This window comes from Siphateles boraxobius, unplaced genomic scaffold (genome assembly GCF_051911475.1).
Source record: "Siphateles boraxobius isolate OS27281-9 unplaced genomic scaffold, OSU_SipBor_1 33, whole genome shotgun sequence".
Classification (NCBI taxonomy): Eukaryota; Metazoa; Chordata; class Actinopteri; order Cypriniformes; family Leuciscidae; genus Siphateles; species Siphateles boraxobius.
Window position 1 is genome coordinate 8,541,999 of NW_027508953.1, and position 18,886 is coordinate 8,560,884.

Consider the following 18,886-nt stretch of genomic DNA (forward strand, 5'->3'; position numbering starts at 1 on the left):
TCTGGCATTTCAGTACAGAGATAAATGTTAGGATCATGATTTTTCAGTAGTATTACAGCATGTCATGAGTGTATATTAGCACAATTTGTTGTTTGCTTTTGGCATTGGTTCAATGGCATGATTCAATTTGTTGTTTGTGTGTTTTGACCCAAAAACCCTCACTCGTGATGCCAGACTTAACAAGCGGATTGAAAAGGTGTGAATTTAATGTTCATAGATTGGCCCCATTCACTTCCATTTTAAGTGCCTCACTGTAACCCAGATTGTTAATTGGTCGATTGAGTTTAACTTGTATTGAACCCATAATATTTCTTTATTTCAACTTTGTCGTATATAGTTCAATTAAAATTCCCAAATGCGTCTTGACATCATCATGACATTTTAAAATGTTAGTGGGTTTGGTCATGTGATCTGATTAGCATCTTACATCGTTCCAGGTGGGGTCACTGGAAGAGGGTGGAGGAGGGATGATGCCCAGGGATGACACATTGAAGCCGATGGACTGACTCAGATTGCCTGAGACAGCAGCGCGGCCCAGATCATCAGCAATGTTCTTCAGGACCGCAAACTGTTGGTCTTCTGCAGATGGTTCATAAATATTTAGACATTGTATTGTGATCTAAACGTTGTATTTGTCATTTGTTTTATTCTTGCTCTCACCAGTGGTGCTGTTGGTGGATGTCTGAACAGGGGGCTCTCTGATCTCCACCTGCACCGTCAGTCCTGTCGAACGCTTCCTTCTCGCATTAGTACCCTCACGGACGATGTTGGTGATTCGAATCTTGTTCGCTGGTATTTTCAGAAATAAAGCGAGATTGTTGATAAGATTTGCCCCAAAGAATTCTGCCTCAGTCATGGCTGGGAGGTTGAAGGCCAGGATCAAAACCGGGGATGTGCGGATTTGGACCGGCTCTGAGCCACGAAGTAGTATGTTCAACATTTTGTAGTCCTGGTCAAAGAAGTTGGAGCCGTGACTGGAGTTGAAACTGGGAACGTATTGTCCTGAGAAGCACAGAGAGGAATCAAAGTTAGAATTGTGATGTGTTGTTTCACAAAATGGTCTTCTGGCCTGTAGGGGGAGCTGTATTAACTTGCATTATTGTGCTGTACTCTACCTGTATAAGTTGGCTCACGCAGAGTGTAGTCAGTTTTGCCAGCATTCCACTCAGCATTTGTTGGACCAACCAAACTATTGTTAACGTACACATCCAGCCGCTGAGGGTTTGAGTAAAATACAGCAACCCTGACAGCCTGAGAACAACAGAATATTGCTGTAGTTAAGGTTCTACTGCAATATTATCTCATAAAAAATTAAGTTAAAACAAATATTATACATACATGTATACAGTATATATGTTTGTGTGTGTGTGTGTGTGTGTGTGTGTGTGTGTGTGTGTGTGTGTGTGTGTGTGTGTGTGTGTGTGTGTGTGTGTGTGTGTGTGTGTGTGTGTGTGTGTGTGTGTGTTTGGTTTATTTTTTTGGGTGAAGTCATCACAAAATGCGTCCCATGTCATTTCCTTCCAAATCGGCTAAAGGGTGCACAGCGTGACGCTTTGTGAGTGTGAGACATGTACATGGTTGTTTGCCATGGTAGTAGTGTGAGCGTGGAGAGCTGCTGCACACAGAGTGTAGATCTTATATCGTCCGCTTCCTTCCTGTTCATTTTGCTGATGATAGCCGGGTAGGTCATTTGAATTATTTGCAATAAGCAGAATATTGTTTGTTCTTGAGCATGTATGTTTTGTTTGATTTGTTGTTGCAACAAATCTGGCATCGTGGCGAACCTTGTACATCTTGAATCGTTCTCTTCTTCCCGTTCATGTCACTGATGATACCTGGGTAGGTCGTTTGATTTATTATGTATTTGATAAAAAAATGTATAACTAAATGAAATGTATGGTCTAATTGCAACTTGCATATTTTAATGGTGTATGAATGTAGGTGTATTAAATGTGTCTTGTGTTTTATGTGTTGTGTTTTATTGTGTTTAGACTTATTAGGAGCTGATTGTGTATTTGACCGGTTTTTCCCGGTATTTAAAGTTTATGTACAATTGTGTTTTGTTTTGATTGCTTTTATTATGTGAATACTGTATAGTTTATTTATAGTGTGTGTGTGTATATATATATATATGTATATCCTACATATAAATATCATATCTATCCTATTTATCCAAAATAAATATCCTATTTTTTTTGATGCAGATATAGATATATGTTGGTCATAATGTAGTTTATTATTTATTTATACACAACTAGCTTATTAATTTTCCTGAATTGTGCTTTGGGTCAACTTTTGTAGCTTTTAAATAAAATATTAACAAATATGTAAAATAATTTAGTAACAAATAAATTAATAAACTATGGAATTACTTATAATATTAATTAATTAACTTAATTAATTATTTTTTTAATTACTATATTATTTTACATTATATTTGTTAATAAATGAATAAATTATCATCATCATCATTATTATTAACATCAAAAACAAATAAGCTATTTGAAAAAATCTTATTAAATTAAAAAACAAAATGGAAATAAAATAATAATGCAGAATAAAACTGATTAAATATTGTTTTTTCCTAACATTTTATTGTTCTAAATTTTGTATAACCTGTAGATGCTTACAGGTCAGTATAGTCTATTGTCAGTATAATCCATCTTACTAACCTCTGTAGGTCCAGCATTCAGTAGCATAAGTCTCAGCTTCTGTGGTGTTGTGCTGGTGAAATAGATGTCAAAGGATTTATTAGTGGCAACAATGGCGTGGAAGAGAGATACTCGCTTCTGACACGTGTAGCCGGCGCACCAGCCGTGGTCTTGTGGGCCTGGAACAAGAAATTCACAGTAAGATTAAAATTCAAAAATTCAATCATACACAATTAAACCTTTTCTGCTTTTATAAAATCCTTAACTATATTAAGCATAAAATAGTAGGTGTTACAGGGGAGGTAAGAGTCATACCATTCACCAAATCCACATATTTGTCCCCCAGTATGGCTACAGGTGAAAGACGCCTGGTCTCTGTGTCTGCGTCTAAACTTTCGATGACCAGCATCCTATAGTTGAGCCCAAAGCACTTGTAGCTCTGCCAGGTGTTCATGTACGTACAGGTGTCTCTGATCACTCCTGCACAGGTAAAACAGTTAAAAAACAATACGTTAAAAGCAGCTCCATCATTTTAAGTTCTCTCTCTTAGATCACTGTAAATGTACTGTACCTTTGTAAGGAGCGATTTGATTCACAGGTATCCGGCTGCCATTGAGAGAGGTGAGCATGACTTTGGGGATGCGGTAATCGCCCAGTCCGTGTCGGGGATCCCCGTTCCACTCGTACTCGGACTGGGGCACCAGTGCTCCTACTGCACCCAGGAAACTGCCATCCAGATCCTTCAACATGGTCTTCTTCTTAGCATCACAGTCCATGTCCACACAGTCTGATGGGTTCACCTTGCTGAGATATAAGAGTGGAAAAAATTAACCAGTCGCTTCATATTTTTTGGTCATCCCGACATTGGTGTTCTCTTAGTCATACATTTTCAATGTTGTCTTCCTAATAATATTTCATACATTTCATATTTTTTTCAGGGCTAATAATTTATTAACATATATTGTGGTGATGGCGCAATGGATAAGACACATGCCTTTGGTGTGAGAGACCCGGGTTCGAATCCATTGTGAGACACCATTGTGTCCCTGAGCAAGACACTTAACCCCTAGTTGCTCCAGAGGTGTGCAACCTCTGACATATATAGCAATTGTAAGTCGCTTTGGACAAAAGCGTCAGCTAAATGAATAAATGTAAATGTAAATATATGCTCAGCCTGGTGGCCAATCTTCACTAAATTCACATTCCGTCAGTAAGAGCAGAGTGTGAAGGTTGAAATATATGTCCAAATACTTACCCAGATAGTAACCAAAAATGTAAAAGCAAATATATATATATATATAGGCTACAAATCTGTTTATGTTTTGTTACATATATATTTATATATGCAATTTGGGGAGTACATAAATAAATAAAATTTTATATATATATATATACAGTATATATATACTGTAACTATATATGCTTGCCTTGCATGTTGATCATTGTACATTAAACTTAAGTGTTCACTTAATCAACGTAAGCAATATTGACGTGCACAAAATTGGAAAAAATATTGATAGGTACAACTATACATTATTTAAAGGTTTTCTATTTGTTAGGATATTGATATAAAAAATGATTGCATGCAAGGTCTGAGTTAAAAATAAATGATTTTTGTTTTCCGTTCCTGATTTACAATGTTTAATACCATTTAGTTGGCTACTCTCACACCTCCCTAATTTAGTGTTAACTTTGGGAATTGACATTGTCTATAAGCTTTTGGTTTACCCCAGATCAGGCCGATGTACGTATGCCAGAGCGTCCTCTGTGCTGTTTATCTTGACTATCCTCTCAACACTGATTGGATGTTGTAGATCCTCATTTCCTGGGTTGGTCATGAACATGTAATTTGTCTCTGTTGAGCACACACTCTTGAACCCAACAAAAGTTGTGTCTGGACATAGAAACAGACAGTATAAATAGATGCTTTTAAAATGAAGAGTCATACACATTTTGAAGGAATGTGACTCACCAGAGACAGTCATTAGACCAGCTATGGCATTGTAGCTCATCAGTCCAGCGTGAGGCTTTTGTGGTGCATTATTGTGGTAAGATTCAAACGTCGGCCAGGAAATTCCAGACCTTCCACCTGTTCAACAGAGAAAATGCAGTTAGAATCAGCACAAAAAATGGATCAGTTACAGCAAACAAATTTATTAAGTAGTGCATAGATGATTCTTTAATATGTATTGTACCATTGGGGGGGCGAGGGGCCCTGTGGCTTTTGCTGAGCAAAACATAGGTAATAGTTGTGGACAGACTGTCAAAACAGTTGAAGTTAGGGCTGCTGCCCACAATCAGGGCACCCTGTAGAGATGATTTTTCGAAAAATGTAATAAAAAAATTGACAGGATAAGAATGCTATATTTTCTTATGGCCAATTCACACTGCACTAACAGATCCCGACCAACAGTGACAGTCACCTGATTACAGTATGTAACTTCACAGACATTCTAAAACCTGACAAATGCTGATTCAACAAATGTATAATCTGCGAAAATGAGAGCTGACAGATGCTCTTATTGACCCTACGAAGTGTCTGTTGCTGTCTGTCGGTGCAGTGTAAATTGGCCTTTAGTTTTGACCGAAGACACATATAGTGCATCCTCACCTGTACACGGACTATTTTGTCAGAGTATGTGTGGCTGAGCGAGGGAGGACTGTAGATGAGAGACATGATACTCATTCCATTATCAATCAGGCTCACGTTAGAAACTAACACGTTCATGGATACCTGGAAGTGAAGAGTGGAAAACATTAATGCTCACCAGACCAGTACAGTGCATTTGTATAGCTAGAAATTAACAATTTATCTGACCAATAAAACACTTGGCTTTGCAGTTCCTGTAGGTTATTATAGAAGGAAGTTTGCAGATCATATATCATACTTGAACATAAATGCCAAAATCAAAGCTCCTCCAGACAGTGAAGCCCTGGATTTGAGAGCAACCAGCAAGTCCATCTTTATTCATGTAGAGTCCGTAAAGACCGCCATGCGCCTCATTCTTACTCCACTGAGCCACTGAATTTGGAGATCCTTTTGACATATTGTTGGAAACATCAAATAAATAAGTAAATATTTATATAAATATTAGGGATGCACAGTGTATCAATACTATATCAGTTATCAGCCTAAATTGGAGTCTTTCAATTATTTATCAGTATTTGTACATGCTCATCAATCACTCATTTAACACTCATATAAAGTTAATATTAAAAAATAATAATTTAGTAACAATGTAATACAAAATTGATATTGATTTTTCTAATTGTACATTTATGTTGTGATGCCTAAATTCACTTGTATCAATCAAAACGGTAACACTTTACAATAAGGTTTCATTAGTTATCTACTTTATTTAACATGAATTAAGAATGAACAATAATTCTTCAGCATATATTAATCTAAATTAATGTTAATTGTAATGGCATTAACTAATGCATTATTAAAATCAAAAGTTGTGTTTGTTAACATTAGTTAATGCACTGTGAACTAACATGAACAAACAATGAATGACTCTATTTTTATAAACTAACATTAAAGGTGCTCTAAGCGATGTCGGGTGACATCACTTCTTGTTGACGTTTAAAGTATTGTCGAAACAAAACGAAGGCTAGCTAGACCCTTCCTCCTCCTCATCCGCGCACTAACCCCCCAAACCCCACCCCCAAACCCTTCTTATCGGTTATTGGCTGGAACAGTTTGATATGTTTCGTGGTGCGGGTTAGCCCAGTTTGTTTTTGTTGCCGTTTGTGGAGCCTGGGGTGTCTGCAGAGACCGTGTTTTTTTTACAGTGTGTTCAGGGGACAGGCAGCTAGCGGATAGTGAGGAGATGTTTGTTGTATGTGACAAAAAAATGTTTGGCCTAAAAAAGGCGTGACATCGCTTTGACCACCTTTAACAAAGATGAATAAATACTGTCACAAAAGTTGTGTTCATTGTTAGTTCATGTTAGCTAATACATCAACTAATGTTAACTAATTAAACATATTGTAAAGTGTTCCCATTAAAACAATCGATTTGTTTTTATTTAAATTTTCTTGTTTTATTTTTGAAAATAATTATTGGCTTCTATACCTGGGCATGGTTCACCATCAATTCGGAATCCCACTCGTTCATAGCCAGCAACAATATTCCCTTGAAGAATTACATTGGTTGCCTCACTCACCTACAACATGAACACTAATATGTCAGTTCTTTATCTGGTACTAATCTATTCAGCCAGTATTGCTGTGGATTTTTTTTTTTTTTTTTTTACAGGTACCATGGTTATATCATGTTTATTGATCATGTACCATAGCATTCTTGCACTGTGGAGTGCCATCAAGATACCAAGGTGAATGAATATGGTAATCATGTACCATGTTATAGAACAGTACCATGATAGCATCCGATCACAGTACATTTCTTAAAGGATTACCTCAATGGCTGCATTCCATTCAAAGTTAAATTCCTCCGCTCTGCCGTTGTACGATCCAGGCCACAGTGTCAGGGTAACCAAGTTCCTCCTGATGGCATTACTGTCACCCCAGACTCTGATTCCTAGGAAATTGGAATAAAAAGTGCAGAATAGAAAAGTGCAAAATCATATTTCCCAACTCCTTGTGATTATATTTTGTTTAACAGTATTTAATAGCCGTTGAATCTGCACCTTCTCCAACAGTGTGATGGATGACATTGTCATCGATACTCAGTCCGTCGGTTCCGAAAACACCAATAGCAGGAGCAAAGCCGTCATGAAAAGCACATCCCTTGACGTAAGACTCACCAACCACCTAAAAATATTGTGACAGTAAGTAGTTGAAAGGAATATGTGTGATAATCAGGAATGGGCATGTACTGTATCAATACTTTCTCTCACCCCTCCCAGATTATAAAACACCAGAGAGTAACGTGGGTCTGAAGGGTCATTCCATCCTTCCTGCCCGGTGTGGTAGAACTGCACATTTCTGATCTGGGCTTTTCCTGTGAGGCAAGTTAACATCAGCTTTAGTGAGTTTTCCTTACACAAATACAAAAATATAATTTCGACATGAAGTTCTTGACTGCTTACAAGATTATTTTTATTAAAACTACAAAACATTATTATTTTTCTGTTTTCTCTCATCTTCTAGGTAATTAAAACATATCCATGATATATATATATTTATGTCATGACAACTCTCGGAATGATTAGCATGGTAATGGGTATGACTATGAAGATAATATGATGCCATGAATCGCATTGGCAGGGTAAGATTTGTGAAAGTTTACATAAGATTGCAAGCGTAGCCTAAATAAAATGTGTATGTGCATGAGAAGAAAAAAATATTTGCAGCTTTTTTCAGTTATTCATAAATGTAATGCATTTATTGTGAAACAGCAGCTTCATGCTTACGCAAAATAAATGAGATCTGTATTCTTCTAACTTCCATTTTTCTGCGCTTACACTTTTGTTGCTTACACTTACACGCTTGTCATGTTGTTGTTTTTTTGCACAAATATGTCCTAAAGCACTGCAAGCCTGTGAACAGCAAATTGCAACCGAAAACAATAGAGTCAGGAACTGGAAAACAGATTGATCGCGTAAAATCAACCTTTGTATAAAAAAATAAACTGTTGTAAATGTCTACAGGTGAAACTCGCAAAATTAGAATATCGTGCAAAAGTTATCATTTTGATGATTATGGCTTAGGCTACAGCTTATGAAAACCCCAAATTCAAAATCTCAGAAAATTAGAATATTACATGAAATAAAAAAAATGTAAATATTACATTTAAATACAGAAATGTCGGCCCTCTGAAAAGTATAATCATGCATATGTATATAGTTATAGGCCTATATACTAAATATATTCGTTTCACCTTTCAATTTGATTTACTGAAATACATGAACTGTTGCACAATATTCTAATTCTAATTTTCGAGTTTCACCTGTAAATGACTTGTGTACATGAGGCAAAAAAGTTCCAAAAATAACCCGATTTGTACAGTTGTGTCTTTCTTTTAGCTGCGCTCACAGTTTTGGCACGATTCTCTCTCTCATTTACCCCTTTTCCACCAAAGCATTTTGAGAGCTGGTTCAGAGCCAGTGCCTACTCGCGAACCAGTTCTTTGTGTTTCGACAGCCAAAGAACCGGTTCTCGGCCAGGAAAATTGGTTCCAAAGCGGCACCAACTCTTTGCTGGACTAGAACCGTTCTTTTACCACGTCATGCTTACGTCGGGGGCTGGGGGCGGGGTTATTGTGACCAACAACACGACGGGAAAGGTTGTGACTGCTATTTGCAAAAACACAGTGCCAGTAAAAAAGATAGTACAACGAAAGCTAAGACGTATGGCGACGTACACAGTGACTTGACGACGTTGCTCGCTGGGCTCTCTAGTCAGTGGAAAAACAAACAGGTTCTGAGAAGGTTCGCAAGTTGAACCAACTTTGAACCAGCACCAGTTCCAAACCAGTTCTTTTTTGGTGGAAAAGGGGTAATTAAGTTTTGCAAGCGCGAAGAGGAGGGTGGGTCAACTTTCTTCATGTAGCCAATCAAATGAGCTTCTCGCTGACTCTCGATTTACTCTTATCTGATTGGTTCAATAAACACGCCAGTCGCCAGAACGCATATTTATCTTCATTTGGCTCAGCATCGTGCTCGTTGCCGAAATTATACTTTTAATGCACACATACATGTTAAATAAATAAATAAATAAATAAATCATGATTGCTTAATAAGCTGTGCACCATTAGGCTGACTATATTTACACTTGAAAGGCGATTTACACCTTTACAAATCTTCTCTTGCACATGCACATTTTATTTACGCTTGCAATCTTATGTACACTTTCACAAATCTTACCCTGCCTATGCGATTCTTTATGGCGTCATATTACCTTCATATATGACAATGTTGTATGTTTGGTCTTGGCAGAATAGATCTGCTACGCTGCTACTGCTTTGATTGCTGATGCTGCTGCGGCAAGTACGGGACTTGCTACTGACAATAAGTACACGACACGCTGCTGTGAGAAAGTAAGACATGCTGCTGCTGTACAATATAGCGTACATGAATTAGAATTACCAATAGCAGATCTATACAGGTGGAGCTGGGGAAGGTGGAGAGTTTCTGAAGCGCGCTGCACTGCTAAGGCAAATGCTCCCAAGTATTTGAAGGTTGAGCAAAATAATGTCACAATGCCGGTCTAGGCGAGTATTCACGAACACACAGTCAGTTGTGTTTTCAAGAATGTAAACAGTTGAGAAAGAAAACTTATGTGTAACAGTATAATGGATCTGTGAGTCAGGTCTTAAAATGACAGCAGCCTAATATACCTGCTGCTAAATTATGAGATAACATTGAAATGCCTATATGGCAGTTTTTCTTCATGGTATCGATGTTGTTATCAATGAAAATGCTGACTGGCTAGTAACTTTGGAAAACCACTAGCCACAGTTGTTGGTGAGCAAAAACGTTAATGTCAAGTCCTGATTTTACCTTTGTAATCAATCCCTCCACTGGAGAAGCTTCCCACAAGCACTCTGGCTCCATAAGACTGTGTGTACATTTCTGGATACTCCTGACCGATGATCTTAATGTTCCTGGTCAGTAAAGCCACATTGCCTGCAAGCTGATAACTTCTTGAAGTACCTGGCACACTGTAGCTCTCCCCTATATGACCAAATACATTTAACATTCATTTTATTAATTGTAATTTCTTTTAAAGAAATCAAAAAAGTGACAAAGTATCATGGTTTCCACAAAACAAAATTGTGTTTAGTGTATTTCTAAGAAATGTTTCTTGAGCACCAAATCAGCATATTAGAATGAAAACTGGAGTAATTGTTGCTTAAAATTCAGCTTTGCCATCTTAGGAATAAATTACACTACTGTTAATAAAATAGTACAAATAAAAATTTATAAATATACAGTCACATGAAAAAAAATACACCCTTTTGATGGTTTTACGTATCAGGACACAATAAAAATCATCTGGTCCTTGGCAGGTCTTAAAATTAGTTAAAAACAACCTATGAATGTTGATTCCTAAGATGAACAATAATTACAATGACAATTTACACTGTGTCATTATTTATTTAACAAAAACTAGGCCAAAATGGAGAAGTCATGTGTGACAAACTAAGTACTACCCTTACAGCTTCCATGGGAATTAAGAGGGCAAGTAACAGTCAGGAGCTGTAATGGATGCTAGTGGATGTCCCAGTAAATTCACCCCAAGGTCACACTGCATTGCTCAAAAAAACAGCAAAAAACCCAAGAGCTACATCTCAGACTCTACAGGCCTCAGTTAACATGTTGAATGTTAAAGTTAAGGACAGTACAATTAAAAAAAGACTGAACACGTATGGCTTGTTTGGAAGGGTTGCCAGGAGAAAGCTTCTTATCTCTAAAAATAACATGGCAACACTGCTTAGGTTTGCAAACCTCAATAATTCTGGAACAATATACTTTGGACAGATGAGACCAAAGTGGAGATGTTTGGCCATAATGCAAAGAGCAACGTTTGGCAAAAACCAAACACAGCATATCAGCACAAACACCTCATACCAGCTGTCAGAAGTAACAGTCATACCATAACAGTCAACGTCATACCAACACAGAATTCAAAAAAGGGTGTACTTTCTTTTTCACATGACTGTTTATCTGTGTACCTATTTTTAATAGCTTATCGATACAGCATAATGCCTAGTATTGCTATAATTGCATTATCTATAATCTAGGGGACTAACCGATGTGTGTGAATGATAAAGGCTGGTCCAGAGTAAGTGTGCGGCCATAATCCGAGATAGCAGTTATGGTGCGGATTTCTGTCTGCCAAGGGTCATAGCTGGTGGTGGACAGCAGGATCTTTTCCCCAACCTGGAGGCAATCAAAGAGTGTAACGGTTCAGAGCACAAAAGCTTGGAATCTAAATGGCATCAACCCATACAAGGAGGTTCAAAAGTTCTCTTGAGGTCTCATTTTTGTTGTTGTCATTTTTAAAAAGCTTCTGACCTTCCAGTCCACAGATTCCTGTAGAGAGACAGTCCTGTTTCCTGCCTGGGACGTGCTAGCCAGCTTGGTGTGATACACATTGTGTGCCATACCATAAAGGTCAAGAGATCCAAACACACCTGGAAGACAATGTTTCCACTAAAATCAACATTTTTAAGTTGTTAAACGATTGAGAGGAACGTCTCTGATACATATACAATCAATAATAAGATTATTATTATTATATTATTATTTTTTTTCCTGTTGATTTACCTAGAACTTTGGATCCTTGGTTTGGTCCAGAGGGTAACAGCCAGTCTGGTGTGGAATGGTTTCCTCTCAGTGTGATCTGCAGCTGACCTCTGAAGGGTTCATCAGGCCACCCAGCAATCAGACGTCCACCCTGATTGAGTCAAGTGAACATGTACAGATAGAGTTAGTGTCTTTAATATGGACAGAAGTAAGTGAAATTAGCACACAGGAGTATGGTTCTGATTTGGTGTAATAATGATCTCTATAGCCTAAGATGTCTATAACAGTACAATGCCATTTGAATGTAGTTATGTGCTTACTTGAATGGAGATGTATGTGGCATTCAGAGAAATGTTATTAAATTGAGGAACACTGCTGGTGGAGGTGCCATTGTTTGTGTCTGGAATCTCCAGAACTCCAACTATTTTCAGCTTGTTCAGGGAGGGGACTACAACATCCACAACCATCCAAATGCCTCGAGACAGAATGAGACATTTATTGTTAATTATTTTTGGCCACTATAGGGTTAAAAGTGCCCATATTATGCCATTTGTTTTAGAGGTCTCCTTCAATAGGTTTACATGCATCCAAGGTTAAAAAAAAAAACTCTTTCATTTTCTCATAATATACACTCCAGTATCACCTCTTTTCTCACCTCGGTCTCACTTAACCCCTCCTTCCCGAAAGCCTACTCTGATCTAATTGGTCAGATGGCTCAGTCTTTTGTGATTATATGCATTCTATTACCATATCGGATTTTCACCTCCTCAGGCTTCCTCAACCCTTGTATAGACAGTGATACGAACAGTAACTATGGTGTTGGTTTTACAGTATCAATTTGAGCTTTGAGTTTTGGAAGTTCATGCAAAATAGATCTGAAAAAGCACAGAAAATTGCGTCTTCTTGACATGTTGACAACACGAACCAAACTCTTCTAGGCCTCAGTTTCAACTACTGTGTTTGAGGATCAAAGTAGATGTTGTTTGCAGGTAGCCAAAGACCATAGGCTGGCATTATGCAATTTTGTTACAAACCTACTGTATGTAGGTTCATGCAAGAAGTAAGGCTGGAATACTGACTCACAGTTCAGAATCAGTACTTTGCAGACCTTTTACATTCACAAACATCTATACAATGAAAGGTAATATTCGAAAAAGAATAATGGGGCACTTCAATGAAAATGGACAAAAAAAAAATTCTTTTATTTATATCAATTTATTTGTCACATTAAAGTTGCTTACCAGCTGGAATGACCACATCAGAGCCTTCTTGCGGCACATTGAAGTTGTTCTCTAAACTCGACCGCCAAAATGATGTATTTGACCAAAGACTAAACCCAACAGGATATGTTTAATTGGTTAAAGTAAATACAGTAGATACAATAGATTATTATTTGTATTATTATAGAAGAGTGATTATTATCATTACATAAAAAAAAATTGCTGCTGTTTGGTAACATACACATAGTTTGCAGGTCTGCGGCCAGTAGTATTGGAAGTGTTGGCTGGATTGACTACAGGTTCAGGTGGAGGTTGAATACAGTTGGGATAGTAACACTGATACACTCTGAAGTCCAACGATCTGTCAACAGCTGAGCGGTCCACACTGTTCCTCCTCCTCCGGCTAGTCACACGGTCTCTTCCAGACACTGTAGTCACAAAACTCAAAATCTTTCATTCTTTGCACAGTAATGAATAGATTTGAGCATGATACTGTAAGTGTCCTATTTAAATACAAAGATAGCATAGATCTTTTGGGTGAAGAGGCAAGTTTTACCCATGTAAAAGAGGTTTCTGGATGACTGGTTGAAGTACCATTCCCCATTTACATTTGCAGTGGGGTTCAGGGGCTGGGAGGAACCATTCCTGTCATCTATAATGCGGAAGCGGTCAGGTGTCTGAGTCAGGTTGTGATTCATGATTATATAATTGTCTGGCTGTCATGGATAAAGAGAGGAAAAATTAACATGCTAAATACTAATCTCAATTGGATGAACATATTTAAAGGCATAGTTTTTATTGACCAGGATGTCATGCAATAAGCCCAAAAAACTAACAAACAAAAAATTTTTTACTTTTCGTTTGGATGCACGTTGGATTATTTAGTAACCTGTAGTGTGCACACTTTACCTGAAAACCATAGACCATTCCATTGTATGAGATGTTAGTGATTTGGGAAGCACCATCAAAGTACCAGTTATAGGTTTGGCCTGTGGGCAGCATTGCCATCCAGCCAAATGTGTGGGTCACAAGTTTTTTAAGGAAAGGAAGCACGCATGTTCCTAAAGAGAGACATAACATTGAGAGTAACTGTGCCAACCGAAATGCTTTCTAATCATCACACAGCTCACTTCAACCCTACAAACATAGAATGCTCCCTTACGAAAATAAAATATATTATTTCCCAATATATGAATGATTAATATATTAAATGATATAACAGTATATTTGAAAATATAAAGAATAAATTGTGTTAATATATTACAATATACTGAATAATACACAAGGAATTGTGAATTTTTCATATATTGATATACGTATATTTCATATATTCATATTTTTCATATATTGAAAAATATGTGAATATATTTACTAATATATCATAATGTATTTAATTTTATATTCAGTAATACACTTCATAATATATAGATGTAGTTTATGTGATCAGATATGTTTACTCCATGTGTAATATGGAGCAACACACACACACACACACACACACACACACACACACACACACACACACACACACACACACACACACACACACACACACACACACACACACACACACACACACACACACACACACACACACACACACACACACACACACACACACACACACACACACACACACACACACACACACACACACACACACATAGAGAAATATATATAGAGAAATATATAATGTAATCTATTTCTTATATTTTATAATTATTTACATTATAAATGTTCCATATTTTAAAGCTAGTTAACAAAAGCACAAGCACACCTGCATGTACTAAAGATAGTCAAGAGACTATCACTGTGCTGAGAAGTGCACAGCCATAACTTTAAAAAATAAGGTAATTATAGTCTTCATGGTATTCGACCAATCGTCAACCGAACCACAGGACAACTCTTCAGCACAATAGTAACACCAAGAACTCAGACATACCAGAAAACCTTTTTAAATTAAAAAATAATAGAACATTAAATACTAACTGATCTTCCCCCAATAATAACATTGAGCAAAACACATCATATAACACTTAATTTTAACATTTGCTCTCCTTTAACAGTCAAAAGCAAAGCATGCTAGAAACTAGAAATCTGTTGTAACTCATTCCGTAAATCTGTGTGTGAGAGAGTGTGTGTGTGTGTGTGTGTGTGTGTGTGTGTGTGTGCGTGCGTGCGTGCGTGCGTGCGTGTGTCCGTGGGTGCGTGTGTGTGTGTGCGCGTGTGTGTGTATATATATATACTGTATGCGTGAACATACATTACATTTATGTGGGAACATGTATGTGCAATATATGTACACATTAAAGGATAAAACTTTGTGAATATTACATGTAATGCTATTTTTGTCTTCATTTATAAATATTGAATATGTATTTATATATAGCCACACGTGGTCAATGCATATATTGCAAAATATTAGCACTAGTTTCCCATATATGAAAATGTATTATGTAATATATCACATTATATTTTGCTGTATATTCCCATAATTTTTTGTTCCGTAAGGGCTCCCCAATGCTAGTGTATTGAATTCTTTAGTTATTCTTTAGTTTAGAATCATTGAGGCCACAGACACACTGTGGTAACCATAGCCACATTCTGATGTCTCACATGTTTGGTCTCCACTATTCAGACAAAAGAAATATAACAGCGACAAAAGACTTATGTTCAACAATTAGGCGGTGCAGCTCCTAACATTCTAATGGGCTGTTCATACAAAATGCATTTTTCATTTCTCTGCACTTCTTTTTTGTTGTTTTTCCTATGTAAACATGCACGTTTTGCAATGGAAAAAAGCATTCCTTGGGGAATTCTTTGTGAATGGCCCCTAAGATTTTTCAACTAACGTTTCCAGAACATTCTGGAAACCAAAAAAGAACATACAGAAAGAGTCAAATGTATAGAAACATTTCTAACATATGCATACACATTTTTTTTAATGGCTCAATCGCCCATATTATTTTATCGTACCATATGAGTTGGTCAGAATCACGTCTTTAGCTTGAAGTGAAGGTGGTGAGGGATTAACGACGACCAAGCGGTGGAAGTTAATAGTGTTGTCACACACTGCAGCAGGGACGCCAACACTCCACTCTGTTCCCGGAAAGCAGTGTCTCGGGTCGAGCAGGTTATTCCTTGGTACCACCTTGTAGCTAATGTTCCCTTTTCAAAAATATATCCATTATTTAATTTTTAATGTTAATGTTACCAATGCTTTGTCAGTGTAAAGTTTGAGTTTTACCATGCCAATAAAGCTAAAACAATATCCATTAAGATTTTGTTACACAAATAAAAGTTGTTTTTTTCAAGTAATCATGTATCTATATATTCTAATATCTAATGTTTCTATACCTGTCAGGGAGCCATCAGTATCTACTAGTGCCACCTCATGCTCCCATCTGAACCAGGCCTTGTTGGGCGACTGATAAAACTGGATCCCACTGAACCTCGCGCTCCAGCCTCCACAGCGGAACATGCAGGTTCCAACTATTTCTGCCACTCCGACAGCAGCACACGATGGACGATCGAAGTTCACAAACTTGGTGTTGATGACGCTCATACCATCATCCAGGGGCAGGACAACACCACGAGCGGTGCAGTAGTCGCTCCCCAGCCCCAGCTCATCCACATGACCCACCATGGTGCTGTTGACCACGGCCGCTCCTCCATTCAGTCCCCATCCGCTGACATACGGCTGGATGATCCTCTTGGCCTCCACTCCTGCCTTCTCATTATTGACCATTAGGAACTCGCTGAACTGAACCGCTCCTACGTTCACCCACTCGGCACCTTTCTCGTTGTTCCAGGAAGTGAAGCGGCGGAAGACCGCTGGCGCTGGTGTAGAGGAGCTGCAGCTGCCAGTACGCATTGGGAAAAACTCTTGGAAGATCCACAAGCCAAACCAGCCCTGTGAATGCACCGTATTGTTGAAGAACTCTCCTAGTGGAACTCTCTTCTGACAGATGTTGGCGTCATACGAAGGGCCGTCGGGACGATCGTGCATGCGGTACCAGAAGCCGAAATGTGTCCCACCAGCCGCGACATTGTGCCTAATGGTGTTATTAGGGTTGGTGACCCAGTATGCAGCTGGAGTTACATCATCATTTAGCAAGCTGGTGCTCTGTTTTACAAATATCGCCAGGTTGTACTGCAGAATGTTACCCGTCTCAATGCCATCCTCAATAAAGAAGGCTCCACCCATGATATTGTAGATGACATTACGTTCCACCAGCAGGTTGTGGGTGTTGTGGATGGTGACTGCGCGGTTGTAGGACTGGTGAATGCCACATCCACGCACATATGACTTAAACTTAACATCACCCATTAGATGCCAGTGGATTGGGTAGCGTCCCAGACGGAACGCCTGTCCAACATTGAAGAGCTGAACAAATACAATGACACACATAATGCCATGATTAAATTTCAAGGAAAATATTTATTCTTGAAGTTCTCCAAGATTTTTGAAAAAAAATTTTTTTTTTTTTTAAACAGTAAATGAACATTTACCTCAACATATTCAATTCTGCCAATAGCCAGATTTTTGTTCGGTTGTGGTGCGTGGAACATAATGCAGCCACCAAACTGGTCACTTCCTACTTCTTCTCCAAACCTACCCTGGAAACAAGTCTGTGTGGCAAATTCCCCTGTAAGCAAAAGAATTCATAAAATTTGATAAAATTGATAAAATCACATGACTTTTAGCTGCTTGTCTTTCCATCGACAGCTGAGGAAATAACATCCAAACCTGTGTTGAATCCATCAGGGCAAGCTGCAATCTGATCGTTCCACTCCACGTTGTTGGATCCACGGACAACAATATTTCTGGTAAGAAGGCCCACCTCTGCTCTCGCTTCAAAAACTGTCCCATCAGGCAGTGTGACAGACACACCCAGATGAGTGTATCTCAGTGGTTCGGTCAGAGTGAGGGTCCTACCGTCAGCTGAAACTGAGGCAATTCTCATCAACTCGTTCTCACGCTGACTGTGTCTGTGAATTCAGTCAAAACATATTTTTGATTATTAGCATTAGCACTGACAACAACTTTTTTAGCATCATTATTAGCATATTTTTATAGCATTTAGCATATTCAATTTGAGCAAGAAGAATTTAAACAGTAAATTTATAATTTCGTTTTTTCACCCCGAAAACAAATCAACTGATATCACCTAAAAATGTCAAATTAATTCATTTGGGAAAATTTTTTAGAGAACAATTGCACCACTTTTCATTTCCCTGGCCCTTGTTCTTACACTTATATAGAGGCAATTAAATCAATCTGAAACCTAGTTTTGCTTTAGGTTTGGGCGGTATCAATACCTATGCCCAGTGGAAGCGATGGCAATTTCGTCGCCAGTCTTCCAGGTGACGGCATCCATCAGTGTCAGCATGTTGGAGCCGTTTCGTGCAGTCTGAGAAAGGCGAGTCCACGGCATAGGGACAGGGATTCCTGGAGAAGTAGGATTGTCGTTAAGCCCTGAACAAAACCTCTCACTTAAGGGAAGTGATTACGCACTATGGTGTCTGTATCAGGAAAATTTAGCACTTCTGTGAAGCCCACCAAAGGGGCTTTCTGACTTAACTGAGCCTTCAAGAAATGGTAAGTAGGTCATCTCTATATTTGTGAGGATTACTTCATTTTCTAGGTATTTTCTGACTTGGTGACCTTTAGATGCAAAATTTCCAGTATCTCTGAGGTATCTGTTACTTTAGTCAAGTAAAAAAAAAAATAGTTTCAGGTACTGCACATCTATATAATATTTATGGTTATGCATTTTTCAGGTTATTTCATATTTAC

At 38.1% G+C, this 18,886-nt stretch overlaps 1 protein-coding gene across 1 annotated transcript in view; it reads right to left on the reverse strand.

Moving 5' to 3' along the window:
• Positions 1-18,886, reverse strand: part of pkhd1l1.1 (PKHD1 like 1, tandem duplicate 1) — a 75,717-nt gene that overhangs the window by 5,351 nt on the left and 51,480 nt on the right. Inside the window, exons 46-74 of the mRNA XM_077195336.1 lie at positions 18,409-18,538; positions 17,837-18,078; positions 17,599-17,735; positions 16,444-17,473; positions 16,063-16,254; positions 13,996-14,147; positions 13,643-13,802; positions 13,328-13,514; positions 13,108-13,196; positions 12,187-12,341; positions 11,888-12,017; positions 11,636-11,754; positions 11,371-11,500; positions 10,118-10,291; positions 7,514-7,617; positions 7,304-7,427; positions 7,073-7,194; positions 6,730-6,820; positions 5,540-5,688; positions 5,263-5,385; positions 4,847-4,958; positions 4,624-4,740; positions 4,380-4,545; positions 3,223-3,455; positions 2,967-3,131; positions 2,673-2,830; positions 1,116-1,251; positions 661-1,002; positions 428-579 (exon numbers count right to left, since the gene is read on the reverse strand). Of these exons, the coding sequence (XP_077051451.1) occupies positions 428-579; positions 661-1,002; positions 1,116-1,251; positions 2,673-2,830; positions 2,967-3,131; positions 3,223-3,455; positions 4,380-4,545; positions 4,624-4,740; positions 4,847-4,958; positions 5,263-5,385; positions 5,540-5,688; positions 6,730-6,820; positions 7,073-7,194; positions 7,304-7,427; positions 7,514-7,617; positions 10,118-10,291; positions 11,371-11,500; positions 11,636-11,754; positions 11,888-12,017; positions 12,187-12,341; positions 13,108-13,196; positions 13,328-13,514; positions 13,643-13,802; positions 13,996-14,147; positions 16,063-16,254; positions 16,444-17,473; positions 17,599-17,735; positions 17,837-18,078; positions 18,409-18,538 (5,321 nt within the window). The remainder of the gene's footprint in view (positions 1-427; positions 580-660; positions 1,003-1,115; positions 1,252-2,672; positions 2,831-2,966; positions 3,132-3,222; positions 3,456-4,379; positions 4,546-4,623; positions 4,741-4,846; positions 4,959-5,262; positions 5,386-5,539; positions 5,689-6,729; positions 6,821-7,072; positions 7,195-7,303; positions 7,428-7,513; positions 7,618-10,117; positions 10,292-11,370; positions 11,501-11,635; positions 11,755-11,887; positions 12,018-12,186; positions 12,342-13,107; positions 13,197-13,327; positions 13,515-13,642; positions 13,803-13,995; positions 14,148-16,062; positions 16,255-16,443; positions 17,474-17,598; positions 17,736-17,836; positions 18,079-18,408; positions 18,539-18,886) is intronic.